At 48.1% G+C, this 15,959-nt stretch overlaps 1 protein-coding gene across 1 annotated transcript in view; it reads right to left on the minus strand.

Moving 5' to 3' along the window:
* Positions 1–1,010: 1,010 nt before the first annotated feature.
* LOC144135546 (uncharacterized) overlaps positions 1,011–15,959 on the minus strand; it is a 62,518-nt gene continuing 47,569 nt past the window's right edge. The window contains exons 11-13 of the mRNA XM_077668187.1: positions 10,516–10,680; positions 8,706–8,834; positions 1,011–1,225 (exon numbers count right to left, since the gene is read on the minus strand). Of these exons, the coding sequence (XP_077524313.1) occupies positions 1,097–1,225; positions 8,706–8,834; positions 10,516–10,680 (423 nt within the window). The 3' untranslated portion in view covers positions 1,011–1,096. The remainder of the gene's footprint in view (positions 1,226–8,705; positions 8,835–10,515; positions 10,681–15,959) is intronic.

Below are 15,959 nucleotides of genomic sequence, written 5' to 3' on the forward strand. Positions count from 1 at the left end.
ACCCGAGTGCGGAACAGTGGGAGGGGATGCTCTCCAGCGAGGACCCGGCCGTCCAGCGCGGATTGGTGCGGAGAGCCTACCTGGCTGCATACCTCAGTGGAGCCCTGGACCAGGGGCCCCAACCCTGTTAAGACGGGCTGCAATAACTCATCGGAAGATGAAGAAGACAGCCCGCGACCGCTGATAACACATTTTAATATCAAATATAAATAAAGTTTTTCCTCCTCGTCCTCCTCTAGCATTTCGCCTCCATCGAAACTCGACCGCCGCGGCCGGGATCGAGCCCGCGTCTTTCGGGTCAGCAGCCGTAACCACTGCGCCATGTGGCCGGTTGGCTTGACGCGGGTTGCCATGGGGATCTAAGCTTGGTGCTTGCTCTGGGTGTTCTGGTTAATGGTTATGCGAGCAACGTGTACATAGATGCAAGTGTTTTCACACCCCCTTTTCTCTCTACATTCTTCTCACGAAGTGACTGATTACACTGAGTGAGGGTTATCCTCGATGGTATCCCTCCGGCTGTAAAAAAGAAATGCGAATGACCCGTCATAGTATGCGTTAGCATTAGTGCTACCCCCCCCCCCCCCTCTCTCTCTCTCTCTCCCGGACAGAGCATCTGCTGCCGATGACGGGTTCAGGCTGTGCGAGTGGACGGCGTAATCTGGTCCTTCAGTCACCGTGTGATACGCCGTACCCCCTCCAAGTTCAATCCATCAGCGACAGTGTGACACACTAACCCCACCACAGCCCTCAATCCCCGAAGTCGCTCTCTCGCACCCCCTCCCCTTCTTCCACTCGCTCTCTCCCCTGAAAGAGAATACACGCCTCTCCACTTTGCCTTCTCCCAACCGAGGCTTCACAAGCCGGCCACTTTCTGTGCGGCAACGGGCGTTCTGATGCCAAAACACTGACAATAAAAGAAAGGCAGATACAACATATATAGATTCACTTAAACAGAATTGATTCTACCCAGTGAATGTTCCATGTGCGCCTTTTGCGCACGCTTTTTTTTTTCTCAGGAGGATGCTCTTTTACCTCAATTCAGTGAGTGTCTGATCAGTTTATTGCCGCAATCCTATTTTACAGCACCTCTACACGCCTAATGAACGACGTTCGATATGTTCAATCCCCGAGCGATCATTGTAGTCAATGGGTGCTTTTTTCCGCAGACGCCTTGGTAGTCGTCGTAAGCCATATCAAAGAGAGCCACTCCTGTTGTACAGTTTGTCTGAAAAAAAAAGATGCAATGAAAAAGTTCCATTAAAGCAAGCGAGTTATGCTGAGCCCAATAATGGAGATAAATATCGGGCACTATTTTTGTTTTTTATTCAAATTCGTGCAAAAGTTGTGGTTTTCAGCGAGTTTCCATAACACATTATTTTATGATTCTTTCGGCGAAGATAATTGACTATTAGCTGTCGGTTGCTTGTTGGGGAACATAAAATATTCAGTTTTTTGCTCACTATTTCTCAATGACTAGTTTTACAATAAATGTACCAAATCAGACATTTACATTTGTTTTCCACTTAATGTAATACTTTGTGCATTTTTCAATCATTTGGTTGCTAGAAAGAAATGTATTACAACAATGATATTTTGGTTGTCATTCATTTCATTAATTGTGCTCAATATGGCACGGGCTACTTGTGGTGTATAATTTCTGTTAGCCGACGTGCTGTAGCTTGAACTTCAAGGCTGTGAGTCCAATAACTGCTTTGTATTTTGCATGACTCGCTATAAATAAATAACAACAACTATGATACAATCAACGAAGACCAAAGGAAATTACTCTAGATTGTGCAACTCATCAATTAGTTTCTGTGCGGTGTCGTCAGCTTTGCGCAGTCGTAAACTACTTGTATACATTTGCAGCACTAGTAGTAAGTGGTTTATTAAACAATAAAAATGAAGCAAAATGTTTTTGCTAGCCCCGGTATCTGCCATCGATACTGAAGCACCTGAGTTGGGACAGCGGAAATAAAGGATAGCAGGCAGAATGGAGAAATGAAATTAAAGGGGCGAGAGGACAGGAAGAGAGGATAGGGGGTACAGGTGATATACACAAAAACTTTTTTATCCAATAATAAATGTGTACAGGTTGCGCGCGTGAGTAGTGTTATACATTTGTTTGAAGAAGCATTTTTCAAAGTATACGCGTGGAAGAAGCATTCTAAGGTAGAAACCGAAAAGAGTGTTTAACCAACACCCTCTCAATGCTAAGGCCTCTCCACCGGCCGCGTGACGTCACGCCAAGGGACCGTGCAGGCCCCGCGCTCCGCGATTTCAGCGCGCCGCGCCCGTCTGCACTATTCGGGTACTGCCGTACGTAGCTGCCTTATAAGTGATTCCTTCATTTTCATTTTTGTCGTTGCTGCAGAAAAGAAATTCGCTAGTTTGTGCGCGCCTTAGGCTATCATTTTATCTGCTTTATATATTTTTTTTATTGCAGAACACCTTATTGTCAAGAAAGTTCGAGCTGCTAATACAGTTTTTTATAATAAACAATTTAGCATACGGCCGCCAATTTCGCATTATTGGTCATTATAATAAAAAATTGATTAGTTAATTTCAATTAATCATCTAATTATTAGGTTCTATCACGTACATGATGTCTGCCGTGCGGTAAAATCCATCCGCACAGACCGCACATGCGTATATCTAGTTGTTAAAGTAGAAGTTCGTGAACATTGAAAAAAAAAACACCGTCTACTGCGCATTGTGTTAGTTTTATTCTGTATTGTGTTTTGCTTAAAGCTTTCACACACAGCAATAATGACACTCACAATAATGTTGCGCTGTTGAGTATTTGTACAGCTAATCTGACCCTTACAATAAAAAACGACGAGACACCAGCAATGAAGTGTGCGCAAAGCATTTTTATTGCTTGGGAATAAAACTTACTTCTTCTTAAGCGTTGCTGCTTTCCGGGCTGCGGCCTTCTGCTGCGCATTGTCTTGTATGGCATCATTTCTTAGTTTGCAAAAGTTGTTTAGAACAACGTTGGTTGCAACGCGTACTACCAAGCGCAGGAGAGTTTGTGCAGTGTGGCCATTTTCACATGTCTCAATGTCGTGTTCGTCCAGGAGGGAAATCGTCTGTGAAATCACGACACCACGTTGATTTCTACAGGAGAGAAAATCTTCCGCGGTTGCTCCAAAAGACAACTTCTCTGCAACTAGTTTAGTCATCAGTACCATGTGAACTGTGCATGGCTGGGGAAACTTCAGCCCTCCTCTCGACAGGTTAGCTATCATGGCAGTATTTTCCGCTTCGATCTCTCGATTTTCAATCACCAATGTGCTGAAGCAAGCAGAACATGAAAGCTTCTTTAAAGCAGCATGAGCAGCGTATCCTGCAATGTAGACAATAGCATCCATGTCAGAGTGGGCGTGTGTAATATCGTCGTCGCTGACAGCCACAGAAAAGTTGCATGGGACAAGATCCTCACTTACGTCTTCAAACTCTGTTTCCTCGCGTGGAAATGTCAAAAGTTTTTGAAGACGAAGCTTCTTCTCACATTCGTAGAGCTGACGCACGGAAATGTGGTACTGTGATCCTGCCAGCTGGCGGTAACGGCCGAACCGGTCTTCTAGCGCATCCGTCTGAAATTTGCCCAGCAGTACGTACTTGAAGTGAAGTTCTTCTAAGCAGTAGCGCGAGAGTTCTACCAGAGAATAGCATGTCAGTCGCAAAGCACTGTGAGTCTCTTTCGTCAGCGAGCCACTGGTGATGTTTATTCTTGCCCAAGCGTCCAACCAGTCCACAACGCCGCTCAGGAAAGCTAACTGTGTGTCATCAACAGACCTTACAGGGTCTTGCATGCTGTCCCTTAGCCTCTGGCCTTTGCAAGGGGTCTTAACATTGACTATTTGCCACCATGTGAGGATAACGTCAATGAAAAGAGCAGTCGACTCAGCTTGAGGAATCTTGAACGCGGAACCATGTGTCCTGAGGGCATTTGAAACAAACTGATTAATGACGTCGAGAGCGAGCTTTACATTTTGCCGCTCCATTGAGGTTGGATTCACGGCTTTTGCGTTCAGTCTGTAAGCAGCCTTCACAAGCGACGTCTTCTCTGAAGAATAAAGCTGCCGCACAGCTGCGAAAGAAGCAGCTTTCATACGAGGAGGCCCTTCGGGCATTGCTCCACTCAAGTCCATTTCAGGGAAATAGAGGCATGTTCCAGGGTTTTTCTGGTTAATCCAATTGTTCCTAATGCACTTCAAGAGATGCACAGGATCGACCACGTAGAAAAGAGGGCGAGCGTTATCGGCTGGATGGGGATAGACAATGCTCACCTGAGGACTTGTAGCAAATAACGACATCATCTTGCGGTTCAGAGCATTGTTGTCCGTTATCACAGCGATAATTTTGAGCCCCATTTTCTCAACATTAATGATTATGTTCTTAGCATGCTCGTGCAAAATTTCTGCGCTCAGTTTGCTCACAGGTAATATGTGAATGACGTCCTTGTTTGCAGAAAGGAGTGATTGTACCATGAACACATGGGCTGTTGTTGCTGGTTCCGTTGAATGAACCGACGATCCTACTATTGTGCCCCCTTTGTAGTCGAAGTATGGTTTTATGTGGATCTCATCGATCATCAGGGTCACTGTCTTCTCGTGGTCTTTCATTGATTTGACTCGTTCTCGGATGTAGGAGAGACAGTGCGGTTGATTTTGCTCCACAAGAGGGTCAGCTTTGTAATTTGAGCAAACACGGCGCAGTGTGGAAGGATGGGGCAGAATGATTCTTGATGCAGCTCTTGTGAAGTGATATGCGTGAGGAGAAATTGAATTCAAAATACTGGCGAATACCAGCAGCTCTGCGCTATACACATGCTGTTTCGCGAGGAGAAGCTCTATCTGCTCAACCAGAAATTTCAGCAAAGAAGACTGTTCTTTCGTCGTATCACTGTCCTCAATGAGGTCTGCAAGCAGTGAACCGACAAACTGCAATACTTTAGTATGTTTCGACTCTTTCGTCACCTCAGGTATATTATGCAAGCCTATCTCGAGTTCTTCTAGCAGCAAGGACAGGCTGGAGGTGTCGCATACTTGAGCTGGCAGAATCCTGCCTGAAGGAAGCGACAGAAGCTTCACTCCATTCAAGAAAACAGAAAGTGACAGATCAGGGAGAACTACCAAGGCGCATTTCACATTAGGTGAAGGATCATTCTCGATGAGAAGGAACCTAACGCACTGCTCATCGACAGAAACGGTCCAGAATTTCGTGTTGCAGATTCCAGGCAACTTAGATTTGAACTCCTCGTAAGATGAAACTTTGTTTCTTTTCTGTTCAAGCTCATTAGACTGAAGTGACTTCCTCATAGCCTCCTGCAAAGCAGCGTTTTCCCTTCTTGCTTTTTTCGTCTCTGGCGATTCACTCCGTCCAGGCGTTGAGGACAAGTATTTTGGGCAGTTTGGAAAAACAGAAGGCGCAGCATCAATCTTCAACTGTAGCCTGTCACGCTTCACCTCTATTATTTTCCCTGTCAGTTCATCTTGGTGTGACAACGTCGTAATGAAGTCGCCTGCGTGGAAGTGCAGTTCACACACCTGCACGAGAAAATGAAGCAAGGCCATTCGCCATGACTCTCCATTGCCTAAAACACTAAGTAAAAAGAGTCTGAATAGTGAACAGCTTTTACATATTTACACAGCTTTTACACAAGCCTTATGCACATCCACAGAACTAAATGCTTCCTGGACAATTCATACATAAGTGTAAGAAGTGATATCATTGCCTACAAAGACAGCATGCCTTTCCGGGAGCGACAGCTCACAACTAAGATAATTACCAGCGCCTATTAAGCAATATTTCAGAGTCTTACCCTCGAATGCTCTGTAGGTGTGAAATCCTTCCGTGGAATGGCTCGCAACCAGGCTTTTCTTCGTACTTCGTCTCTTGGGAAGCAATAAACACGTACTTTGGGACCATTCTGGTAGTTCCCGCGGCACCCGGGAACACAGCACCGGCCCATGTTTCACGAAGTTGCACTCGCTACACGGCAGGCAATCAGTTTCCCATTCGTGCGCTAGCACAGGTACGCACGCCACACAAGAAACGGCCACACGAAACAGACACAGCCGTGCGAGGAGCGAACGGAAATGCACCCAACGCCAGGCTGAAAGACTCAAGCAGCAGCTAGACGCTCACTGCAAGACTGCGTTCGTGTCTGTGCTTGCCCGGGCAAGCGCGAGCACATCGAGGGAGACAACCGAGCGGAGCGGAGCCGCGCTTGGTGAGCAGCCTGACCGGACACTTGGCGTGACGTAGCGCGTGTGGAAAGGAGGGCCTGGAGAGGCCTGAAGAAAGTATTTAGAGGGTGTTGGTTTAACCCGATATTCTGGAAGAATTCTCGGGGTGCGAGAATGTGGTGCAAAAGAGACGGGTCCAACTTATATAGGACTAGGTTCGAGAGATGTGTTGCAGTTTCACTGGATCCGTTAAGTTTGAAACTATCGGTATGAGTACCGTCAGACGCGCCTAATACGAAAAATGTTAAGTTTTTAAGGCATGGGTGTACACGTGCAATACAAACGCTGTTTCTGAAATTGCGGCTGTGGATGCACCCTTATATTCTGCGAGTCAGTGCTAGAAAAACTGAAGTCGCCGGAGACAAAAATGCCGGAACTAGGATTGTTGGTTTTGATTTCATTTAACGCGTTATTAAATTTGCGAGCAAAATTTGGCTCGTTATTCGGGAAATTATAGCAAACGCACAGCGCTATTAGAGGGACGCTTAACGGAAACAGGAAGGTATACGCTTGACTGTTTGGTTTCCGACGGGAACACGACAAGAGCTCTCTCTGGCCCCCTCCCCCTCCAATTTTCCACGATCGAACGCCCTTTTTATGACGCCATCGATCTGGTGAACCAGACAAAACGACTATCTTCTCAACCCACCAGAAAAAACCCTGCGAAATGCAATGGGGTAGCATGCGGGGTCACAGCATTCAATTACAAGTGGCCGAATTTTACCAGAACCCGCTCCTTTCTCCCTTCCTGCTGTCAACGGCCTGGCGGGCCCCTGTCATGTGGTACATGCCTGCTTTTTGTCCGCAAAATTTGCGTTGTGTCGAGGAAAATTCCAGATCTATACGGCGTTACGCTTGGCCGGATCGTTGAAAGACAGGTGGTTAGAGACGCCGAAGATGGCTCTCCTCTGATTTGTTGAGTCCCCGAGCGGGACCCGTTTCTATCGCTGGGCGCAGATGTCGGAGCAAGCAGCGGGGAAGGGCTCAGGTCGGCAGGGGAGGAGGGATTCCGGGGGGTGGTGAAAACATTTATTAATGATAGCGAAAGGTGTTGGGGTTCGTGACCTGAAGGGTCACGCCTTTACAACCACTAGGTGGGATGCCTAGTCAGGCACCCCATTGGCGGTTGCCGCAGCCCGGGCGCGGCAACCGCCCTTTGGGCCTGGAGGGTGCAGCAGTCGGACAGGGTCGCCTCCCAGTCCTCTCGGGTGGGGTTTGGGATATGGGGTAGGGATGGGCTCTGCTGGCAGGCCTACACCATGTGGTAGGTGTTAGACACCTCCCCACTGTGTGAGCACCGCCCGTCGAATTGAGCATTGAAATGCTTTAGAGTTGCCGGGCACAGCATCGTGTTAGTGAGCAGGCGCAGGAGTACCCGCTCGTTGGCCTTCCCCAGCCCCTTGCACGGGGTGGGAAGAGTTTGGTGCGTGGATTTGTAATAATCGCATATTTCCTTAAAAGTGTATGCCGGGTTGAAATCGGAGTTCTGGTCAGCGTTGGGTCCCGTGGGAAATGACCGGAGGGAGAGCGCGCGGGCGGCGGCGTCGGCTGCTTCGTTTCCGCGGAGGCCTTGGTGACCTGGAGCCCAAACGAGGGATCGGTGCGCAGGATCCGAGTCTCTACTACAATTTTGATAGATGTGATAAGCCAGGGGAGTAGCCCACCCTTGCTCGACTTTTCGACAAGCCCCTCGCGAGTCGGTGATTATGTATTTGGAGGAGGAGTCGGAGGCTGTCAGGGCGATGGCAACCTCTTCTGCGTGAATTGCTAACTGGGCCTTGAAAGTAAGGCCGAAGTTCTAGTGCGGCGAGGTAGTTTGCGAAGGACGTGTGCTTGTTCCGTGTTGAGTGGCGGGTGAGGTTGGGGATAAATTGTGCGATTTTCCCCGGTAGTGTTGAGCTACTTGCTATTTGTGTGCTGTTGCGTCATCCCAGTTCGTTGGATCTGTCGAGGAACAATTCGTACCCTCACCGAAAGAGCCCGGACGGCGGACGCATATCACCCTCATTAGTCATCCGCTACGTGTCGTCTGTCCGCTCCCGCGCACTGTCGCTTTTTCCAATTCGTTTTTTCCCCGAACAGCTAGAGACTGGAACGGCCTTCCAAGCGATATTGCTGCAATCCCCTGCTTGTAGAACTTCATTGCAAGTGCAAAAAAAAATATGTACTGTCACAACAGTGTAACCCAATACTTCCCACTCCTTATGTAACGCCCCAACCCTGGGGCCTTTAAGGTAATAAAATGAAATTAAATTGAATTCCTAGAACTTGTATACTTAATCGAGATTTGGTAATAAAATTGGTTCTTGCAATTTCAAATCCTGCACAGTATACCTTAGCGAGACAGGATTAATACTGAGTTGGGACTATACATGATCAGAAGAAGTGATCAGGCACCAGCGACTGTCAAATACATAGAACGACAACCTGGGTAGCAGGAATGCTTACGAAGTAAACGTCGCTTGCATCGTGCAACGAAGACATCCACATGTTTTGGTAGGTGCCGTGAACGCAGCCGTCTTGCCTGCTCATTGTCCAGCGCCATTGGCTGTGGTTCGGGGCAATCTCTCGGCAGACCTGTTTGGCGAGACGAACATCGCACGCTGGACGAAAGCCTGTCCGCACTTACCATTCGTCCGTGATTGGCTGGCGCCAGTCAGACAGTGGCCATCTGTACAATAAAATACACCCTCGGAATTTAACTGAACTGAAGACATGAAGGAAATGGGCCTCGGGCGAAAAGCATGAGGGATGTTCGAGGCCCGGTAAAGGCAGAGCAGCAGAACAGTCAAGGCGAACGCAAATATAGGGGATTAAATTATGTGGTATGGAAAACAAGAAATACTTGCGCTAATGAAACAAACAAATTAAATGAAGACAGTAAATAACGGTCAGCGATCGACAAGCAGTATGCAGGCAACGAGGCTGAACCTAAACAAAAATAGTTAGTACTCATGACAATGCTCACGTACCGAGGCAAAGAACAGAAAGAATGTGCGGTACTGATGAAATATAACTTCAAGTCCTTAATGGGCACGGTAAAAATGTTTGGCTTGTTTATGCTATGATGATTTAGTGTGTATGGTAAAACGAAACGAAGGCTCTGTTTGCTGTATAATGTCCTCTTTCGAGGAACGTCTCATATTTGTTTGCTTGTGGTGTGAAAGCGTTTCGCATCTGCCTTAAGCACCGCAAGATTTTTCAGGAAGTCGAATGAGCATTGTGGTGAAAATCTAAGACCATGCGACAAGCGATACTCAAACGTGGCATGCAGACAATGAATCCTGTATTGAGGAAGTAAAGTTTCCGTGTGGGCAGTGTAACCCGCACCAGCGATCAATCTAACTGCCTTCTTTCGGAGGCCAAGTGTGATGTTTAGATCTATTCTGGATGTTGTACCCCAAACAAGGTGATAGTAGTTTATGTACGGTTGAAATATAGCGTGGTAAGTAAGAACCTTGTGCTTTAGGGTAAATTCGTTCCCAAGTCTCGAGAGGAAGCTTACAGATATAGTAAGCGTGCTTTCGATATGCATTATATGGTCAGGCCATATCTCATGCAAGAGCCGAAAACAATGTTGAGCGATTTAAACTTGTCCACAATTTTGATACTGTTATTTTCTTGCTGCAGGACCGGTATTGTTTAAAATAACATCCAGCCTAAGGCCGGCCCAAAAAGACAGCTTTGGTCTTGCTAGAGTTAACAACTAAACTATTAGCTTTGGGCCATTTGTAGAGAGCAGAAAGAACCAAATTTTCTCTATTGGTTAGTTCGTCGGCAGAGGAGGCACTAAGGAAAAAACTTGTGCCATCGGCGTACTGAATAAAACCTATATTACGGGCTACGGATGCGGTGTTGTTAGCACAGACATTAAAGAGGAACGGACCGAGAAGGCTACCTTGCGGGACACCACATTGAATCAAAAGGGAACGAGACTTGTGATTATCGACTGAAACGACCTGTTGGCGCCTGTTTAAGTAAGCGCGAAGAAGTTGAAGGGAGCGACCACGGACACCGTAGTCTTCAACTTTTCTGCCAACTACGCAGAAAGGAGCGGCGCGAGGAGAGGCGCTGCTTTGTAGCTTGTAACGACTCCTTGTCATCGAAGATCGCCAATAACGCCCCGCCCCGGTGGGACATGCGCTCCTTCTGACGAGGCCATTTTCATGCATTCCTCCTCCCGATCGTGAAGAGCACAGACACAGCCACTGCACACAACTGCCGCTTGTTCGCGCGTGCAGCGAAGCGATATACTGACACTGGTGTACGGAAGCGCCTCCGTCTTGTCCGGATCGGCGCTGCTCAGCTTGTCGGGGCCTGCGGTGACGAGCAGCCGAAATCGGAGCGCCCGTAGGGACACCGTGACCAAGGCTTGCTTGTGCAGCTCCGGTGCACCCTTCTTCATGACTTCTTGCAGCGCCACCTGCTCAGAAGACAGCGCGGCTTTTGGACATCAAGTACACGTGTTCCTAAAGGCGCTTCGAAGGCTGCTATGCTTCTTTCGCATCCAATGCTTGATTAGATCTAGACAGCTCCGTCATAAGGAGGCGTGACTTTAACTCCATACACACGTTTAGCAGTAATTTTTTTTTGCCAGGTTGCAATTGAAGAACAAATAAGAGGCCACGAGAAGAAACGAAAAACGTCAACAACCTACTCTGAAATCCGCTTTTGTTGTACGATACAGCCGCGTCCGGAGATACGTCAAACCCAGATAATTATTGACTATATCTGTTGTGTCGGCATGCAGAATAACAGGGGACCATGACACGAGGCACAAAGCAAGCCGTTCTGTAGTTCTCTTTCTTTGCGCGTGCATCGCGCAACTCCGTGTTTTTAACGATATATTGAATTCAATTATCCCCTTCAATATCCCGCGTAAAAGTTAGTTCACTGTAAGATGGCGGCGCCCGTACCCCTTATGTAACACCCCCAAAGTGGGGTCTTTAAGGTAATAAAGTGAAGTGAAGTGAAGTGAAGCGGGTCCTCTCACTTCACTCCGCTACTCTGCGCCTTGCGTTCACGGCAGCAAAGGCAGACGAAGGTTTCGCTTTTTCTGAAGATGCCCGCACCGCAAAACTTTGGTGATAAAAGGCGCAAAATTTTCAGATTGCTTCCCTGTTTACAGAGCTGCTAGGCTTAGCGAGTACGCGCCGTAGGACGCCAGAAAACGCGGGAGGTTCAAAGAGGTTAACGACTTGGGTCCTGCAGAAAGCGCTCACAAAGAATCGGCATTCTGTTAATACGGTTTTTTATTAGGCAGTGATATTTATGCGGACGCAAACAAAGCGACAAATAATGCCACTTGCGAGAGTTGCCACTGCGTGTTTCGGACGAGATGGCGCTTTACAGCCCCCGTAAAAAGCATACAGCCCAAGGGGTTTGCTTATAAGCGGGGCTCCCTAGCCCATCTAGCAGTCCAAGGGTGCGTTCCATTTCTCTAGACGTCCGGCAGGACGTCTATAGTGTGATGTCTAGGCACGGCCGGGCTCCAGTAGCGGCGGCGGCGCGCTCGCGCTCCGCTCGAGACCGGCTGTGTTCTGGGAAGCCGTCTACATGCCAATATTGTCTACTGCTCACGCCGCTTCGCGGCATAAAAATCTAACTAAAGCATGGACAGTTATACTGTAATTGTTCCTAAACTTTGAAATAACGATAATTAAAAACGTGTTTTCAACAGTTCGCGCATTTTTGGCTGCAATATTTTTGCGCGTAAATCAGACTGCTGGCAGCGCCTATTGATCAGTCTACTTGCATACCAGACGGTATAGCGCTTTATTGCGCAACGGGCCCGCTCTCCGAAGACGACGCTAAAGACATGTGCCATTATTCTTTTATTATATGCTGATGCTAAACTGCATACGTACACACTCCTCGAACGTGCTCGTCCAGATGGTCCCGTAAACATGAACAAGAACACGAAAGACTGTAAACACAAAATTAATATGCGCGAAAGGTGCTACGGCTACTGTACACAGCAACAGAAAAAGCACATGCGTGCCGTTAAACCTGCTGTCTGCCGTACGTGGCCCTCGGCGACAGCGAGAAAGCTAAAGACCGCAGCGAGCGTTAATCCTGAACAGACTAAAATCAGTTGGCAACATGCCGGCATCGTTAGGTGTGTTTGTTCTGAGACTGCAGAGGTAAAAAAGAATGTGCACGAAAGAGTTGATGCAGGTGGTACAGCAACAGAAAAACAGGTTTCTATGCCGTTACGCTGCAGCCGTCTTGACGCCCGGCGAGGAACCCCACGACAGCGTATACGGGATCGGTGGATGCCCACGGCTTTGCGGGGACCATGGATCCGTCCTTTTAGACACCTTTAGTGTATACCGTGTTTACCGTCTCCGGAGTACCGGAATCCCGCTGTGTATTTTAGGGAGAGGGTTTTGAACCTTGACGAAACTAGAAGGCGTGCCATGCAGTTTAAGCCAACCACGTGTTGGTTTGTTGTGGTTGGGTGATGCAAGGTTTGGGCCAGGCTCCTAGGTTATTGAAACCGGGCCGCGGAGCATGGAAAATTGTTCTGAGCTAGATTTAGATCCCTTGCACCTTCGGCGATGCCAAAAAGGGAAGATTTTTCCTCAGCCAGTTCCATGTAATTAAGATCGCTGTTTATTCTGTTGTAAATATGTAAATTCCTGTATAAAGCTTCAGTTTGCCTTCCTCCTGCCAAGTGCTGCCTGATATCGTCTGTTATACCGTCTCGGACGGTGGGGCACCTGCTGTGGAGCCCGAAGAACGAACCTTCACTGACAGTGATCCATAAAAATCAAGGCGCTAAGAGCCGGCATGGTCAGATTATAAACAGACCATGTAAAGAGACCTACTACAGCATCCGCTGCTGTAGCAAAGCTCTCAACCATACGAGCTAGGAATCGCACGTCCACTAAGACTGCTCAGTTAGCCACTAGTCTGCGGACCAATGAACTTGAAGGAATGACTCGCATTTGAAGGACGGTGCCTATCCAATCTCCGGCTACAATCCGACGCCCGAAAAAAGCACGACGCGCTCATTCGCCTAGTAGATCAGCACCGCCATCTTTAGACAGGAAGTTAGCCTGCATCATGGTCTGCATCAACGTTCACGTGGAGCATGGAGGTAGGGGAATGGAGGAAAGAAAAAATCGTCACGGGACATTTTTGAAGCCAGAAACGAGCTCGGCGCTATGTGGAATTACAATAGGTATGAAGTGGTAAGAGGGATCTGGAAAGGGGTGATGGTCCCTAGCCTGACTTTCGGTAATGCGGTCCTGTGCATGAGACCAGATGTTCAAGCAAGGTTAGAAATTAAATAACGGGGAGTAGGAGGGCTAGCGTTGGGAGCACATGGCAATACACCAAATCAGGGGGCACAGGGTAATATGGGATGGGCGTCGTTCGAGAGCAGAGAAGCTAGCAGTAAGATAGCATTTGAGAAGCGATTGAGAAAAATGTGGGAAAAGCAGTGGGCTAGGAAAGTTTTCAGATACCTGTATATAAAGAATGTTGACACCAAAAGGAGAAAGCGAACTAGAAAATTGACAAGCAAATATCTGGACAGCAGTAGGGGGCAAATCAGCAATTATCGGTTAAGAAAAAGGTTAAAGGCTCTGTGGAAAACAGGAATGCTGACGATATCAACACTGGGAACATACAGGATTTTTAAGCAGGAAATTGCCAAAGAAAATATCTATGATAATTGTAGGGGAAACTCTTTGTTGTTTGAGGCCAGGACTGGAGTTTTGCGGACTAAGACATATAGAGTCAGGTACCACGAGATAGACACGTTGTGCGTTGCGTACGGAGAGGAGGAGGAAACGGCTGAACACTTGGTACTTTTCTTTATACTTTTCTGGGGCGGTCTTGTCTCCGCTTCTCTTCAACCTGGCCATGCGTGGGCTACCAGAGAAGCTAGACCGCATCCAAGGCATTGAGCACGCTATATACGCCGACGACATTACGATCTGGTGTTGCAGAGGTAATGAAGGGAAAATTCAAGACCGGCTTCAGGAAGCAGCGAATGTCGTGTGCCAGCATGCGGCGAGGCATGGGTTAACGTGCTCGCCCGAGAAATCAGAGTTACTCCTGATCGACCGTGGCAAGAAGCAGAATATGGGGCTTTTGCCGTCCACTCCCTCTGTCGCCATTACGGTCCAGGGTATGAGCATTCCGATCAAGAAAGAGATCAACATCCTGGGAGCCATCACACCCAGCGGTAACACTAACACCACTACAATCAGACAGCTCCAAGCCTATTCCGAGCAAGTATCTAGAATGCTACGCCGGGTAATCAAGAAAAGAAATGGGCTAAGAGAGAAGGACGCCCTAAGATTAGTTCCGGCTTTCATTCTCTCTAAACTAACGTACGCCACCCCGTACTTACGGCTTAGCAAAAATGAGAAAGACCAACTAGATGTTATTATTCGAAAGGCAGTTAAGACGGCGCTGAGACTCCCTTTATGCACATCGACTAAGCGCTTACTACAGCTGGGGATCCATAACACCATCTAGGAACTAATAGAGGCCCACCGTGTAAATCAAATTGTCAGGCTCTCAACATCTAAGCCTGGCAGGAAAATATTACAGAAGCTGAGAATCAGTCCACCCCGGGAAGTCGCTGACAAGATCGACATGCCCATGCAGATGAGATCACACATCACGACTCGCCCCATACCAAAACGCATGGATGAGGAATACAACAGAGGACGGAGACTAGCCAGAGCTAAACACCTCTCGAAGCGCTGGGATGAAAACAAAGACACGATCAACGTCGATGCGGCTGGACCCGTTAACCGAGTCGCGGCAATTGCAGCAGTTTCGCCCCGGGGGGATATCATTGCAAGCAGTCTTATCCAAGCGGTGGATACCACATCGGCTGAAGAAGCAGCTATCGCACTAGCGATATCAAAGAACGGCGAGGCAACGGTTATATCCCACTAACAAGCAGCGGTACGCAATTACCTCAGAGGCCGCGTTGGCGCTCCGTGTTGGGAAAGTCTGGAAAGGTCTAATCCATCCAACATCCAGATTTTCCGGACGCCAGAACACCTCTCAACGACGGGCAATGAGGCGGCCAACACAGCTGCTCGAGCTCTCCTCCTCCGAGCATCTGGCACGCAGCCTCTCTCTGACACAGTTGACAACCCCTCACCCTTACTAAGCTACGCAGAAATTACGGAGTACTATAAGATCACAAGAAGGAAATATCTTCTTCCTCACAAAACCCTAAGTAAATATGAAGAGCACATAATCAGGCGACTACAAACTAATACTCTGCCCAATCCTTACCTAATGAGTAAATGGTACCCAGACACCTACGATTTGTCCTGCCCCTTCTGTGGAGCAGTCGGCACACTCTTTCACGCGGTTTGGGAATGTCAAGAAAGCCCAGACTTGGACAGCAATCCCAATCCGACTTATGAGCGCTGGGAGGCAACCCTTCATAGCCACAGCCCCCTCGACCAGAAATCGCTGGTTGAGAGGGGCCGGATTATGATGGCGACCAATGGGTTCTCGTACTGAACCCACCCAGTTTTTATGCTCTGAATAAATGTTTTTCCTCCTCCTCCTCTGTAAAGGGCTTCACCCTACAGTGGAAAGCAGCGGGGCTGATTTATCCAAGGCATTGGGGTTTAAGGACAGTGAAGGGAAAGTAGATTTATTGCCCCGCCGCGGTGGCTCAGTGGTTAGGGCGCTCGACTACTGATCCGGAGTACCCGG

This window comes from Amblyomma americanum, chromosome 5 (assembly GCF_052857255.1).
Source record: "Amblyomma americanum isolate KBUSLIRL-KWMA chromosome 5, ASM5285725v1, whole genome shotgun sequence".
NCBI classification, from domain to species: domain Eukaryota; kingdom Metazoa; phylum Arthropoda; class Arachnida; order Ixodida; family Ixodidae; genus Amblyomma; species Amblyomma americanum.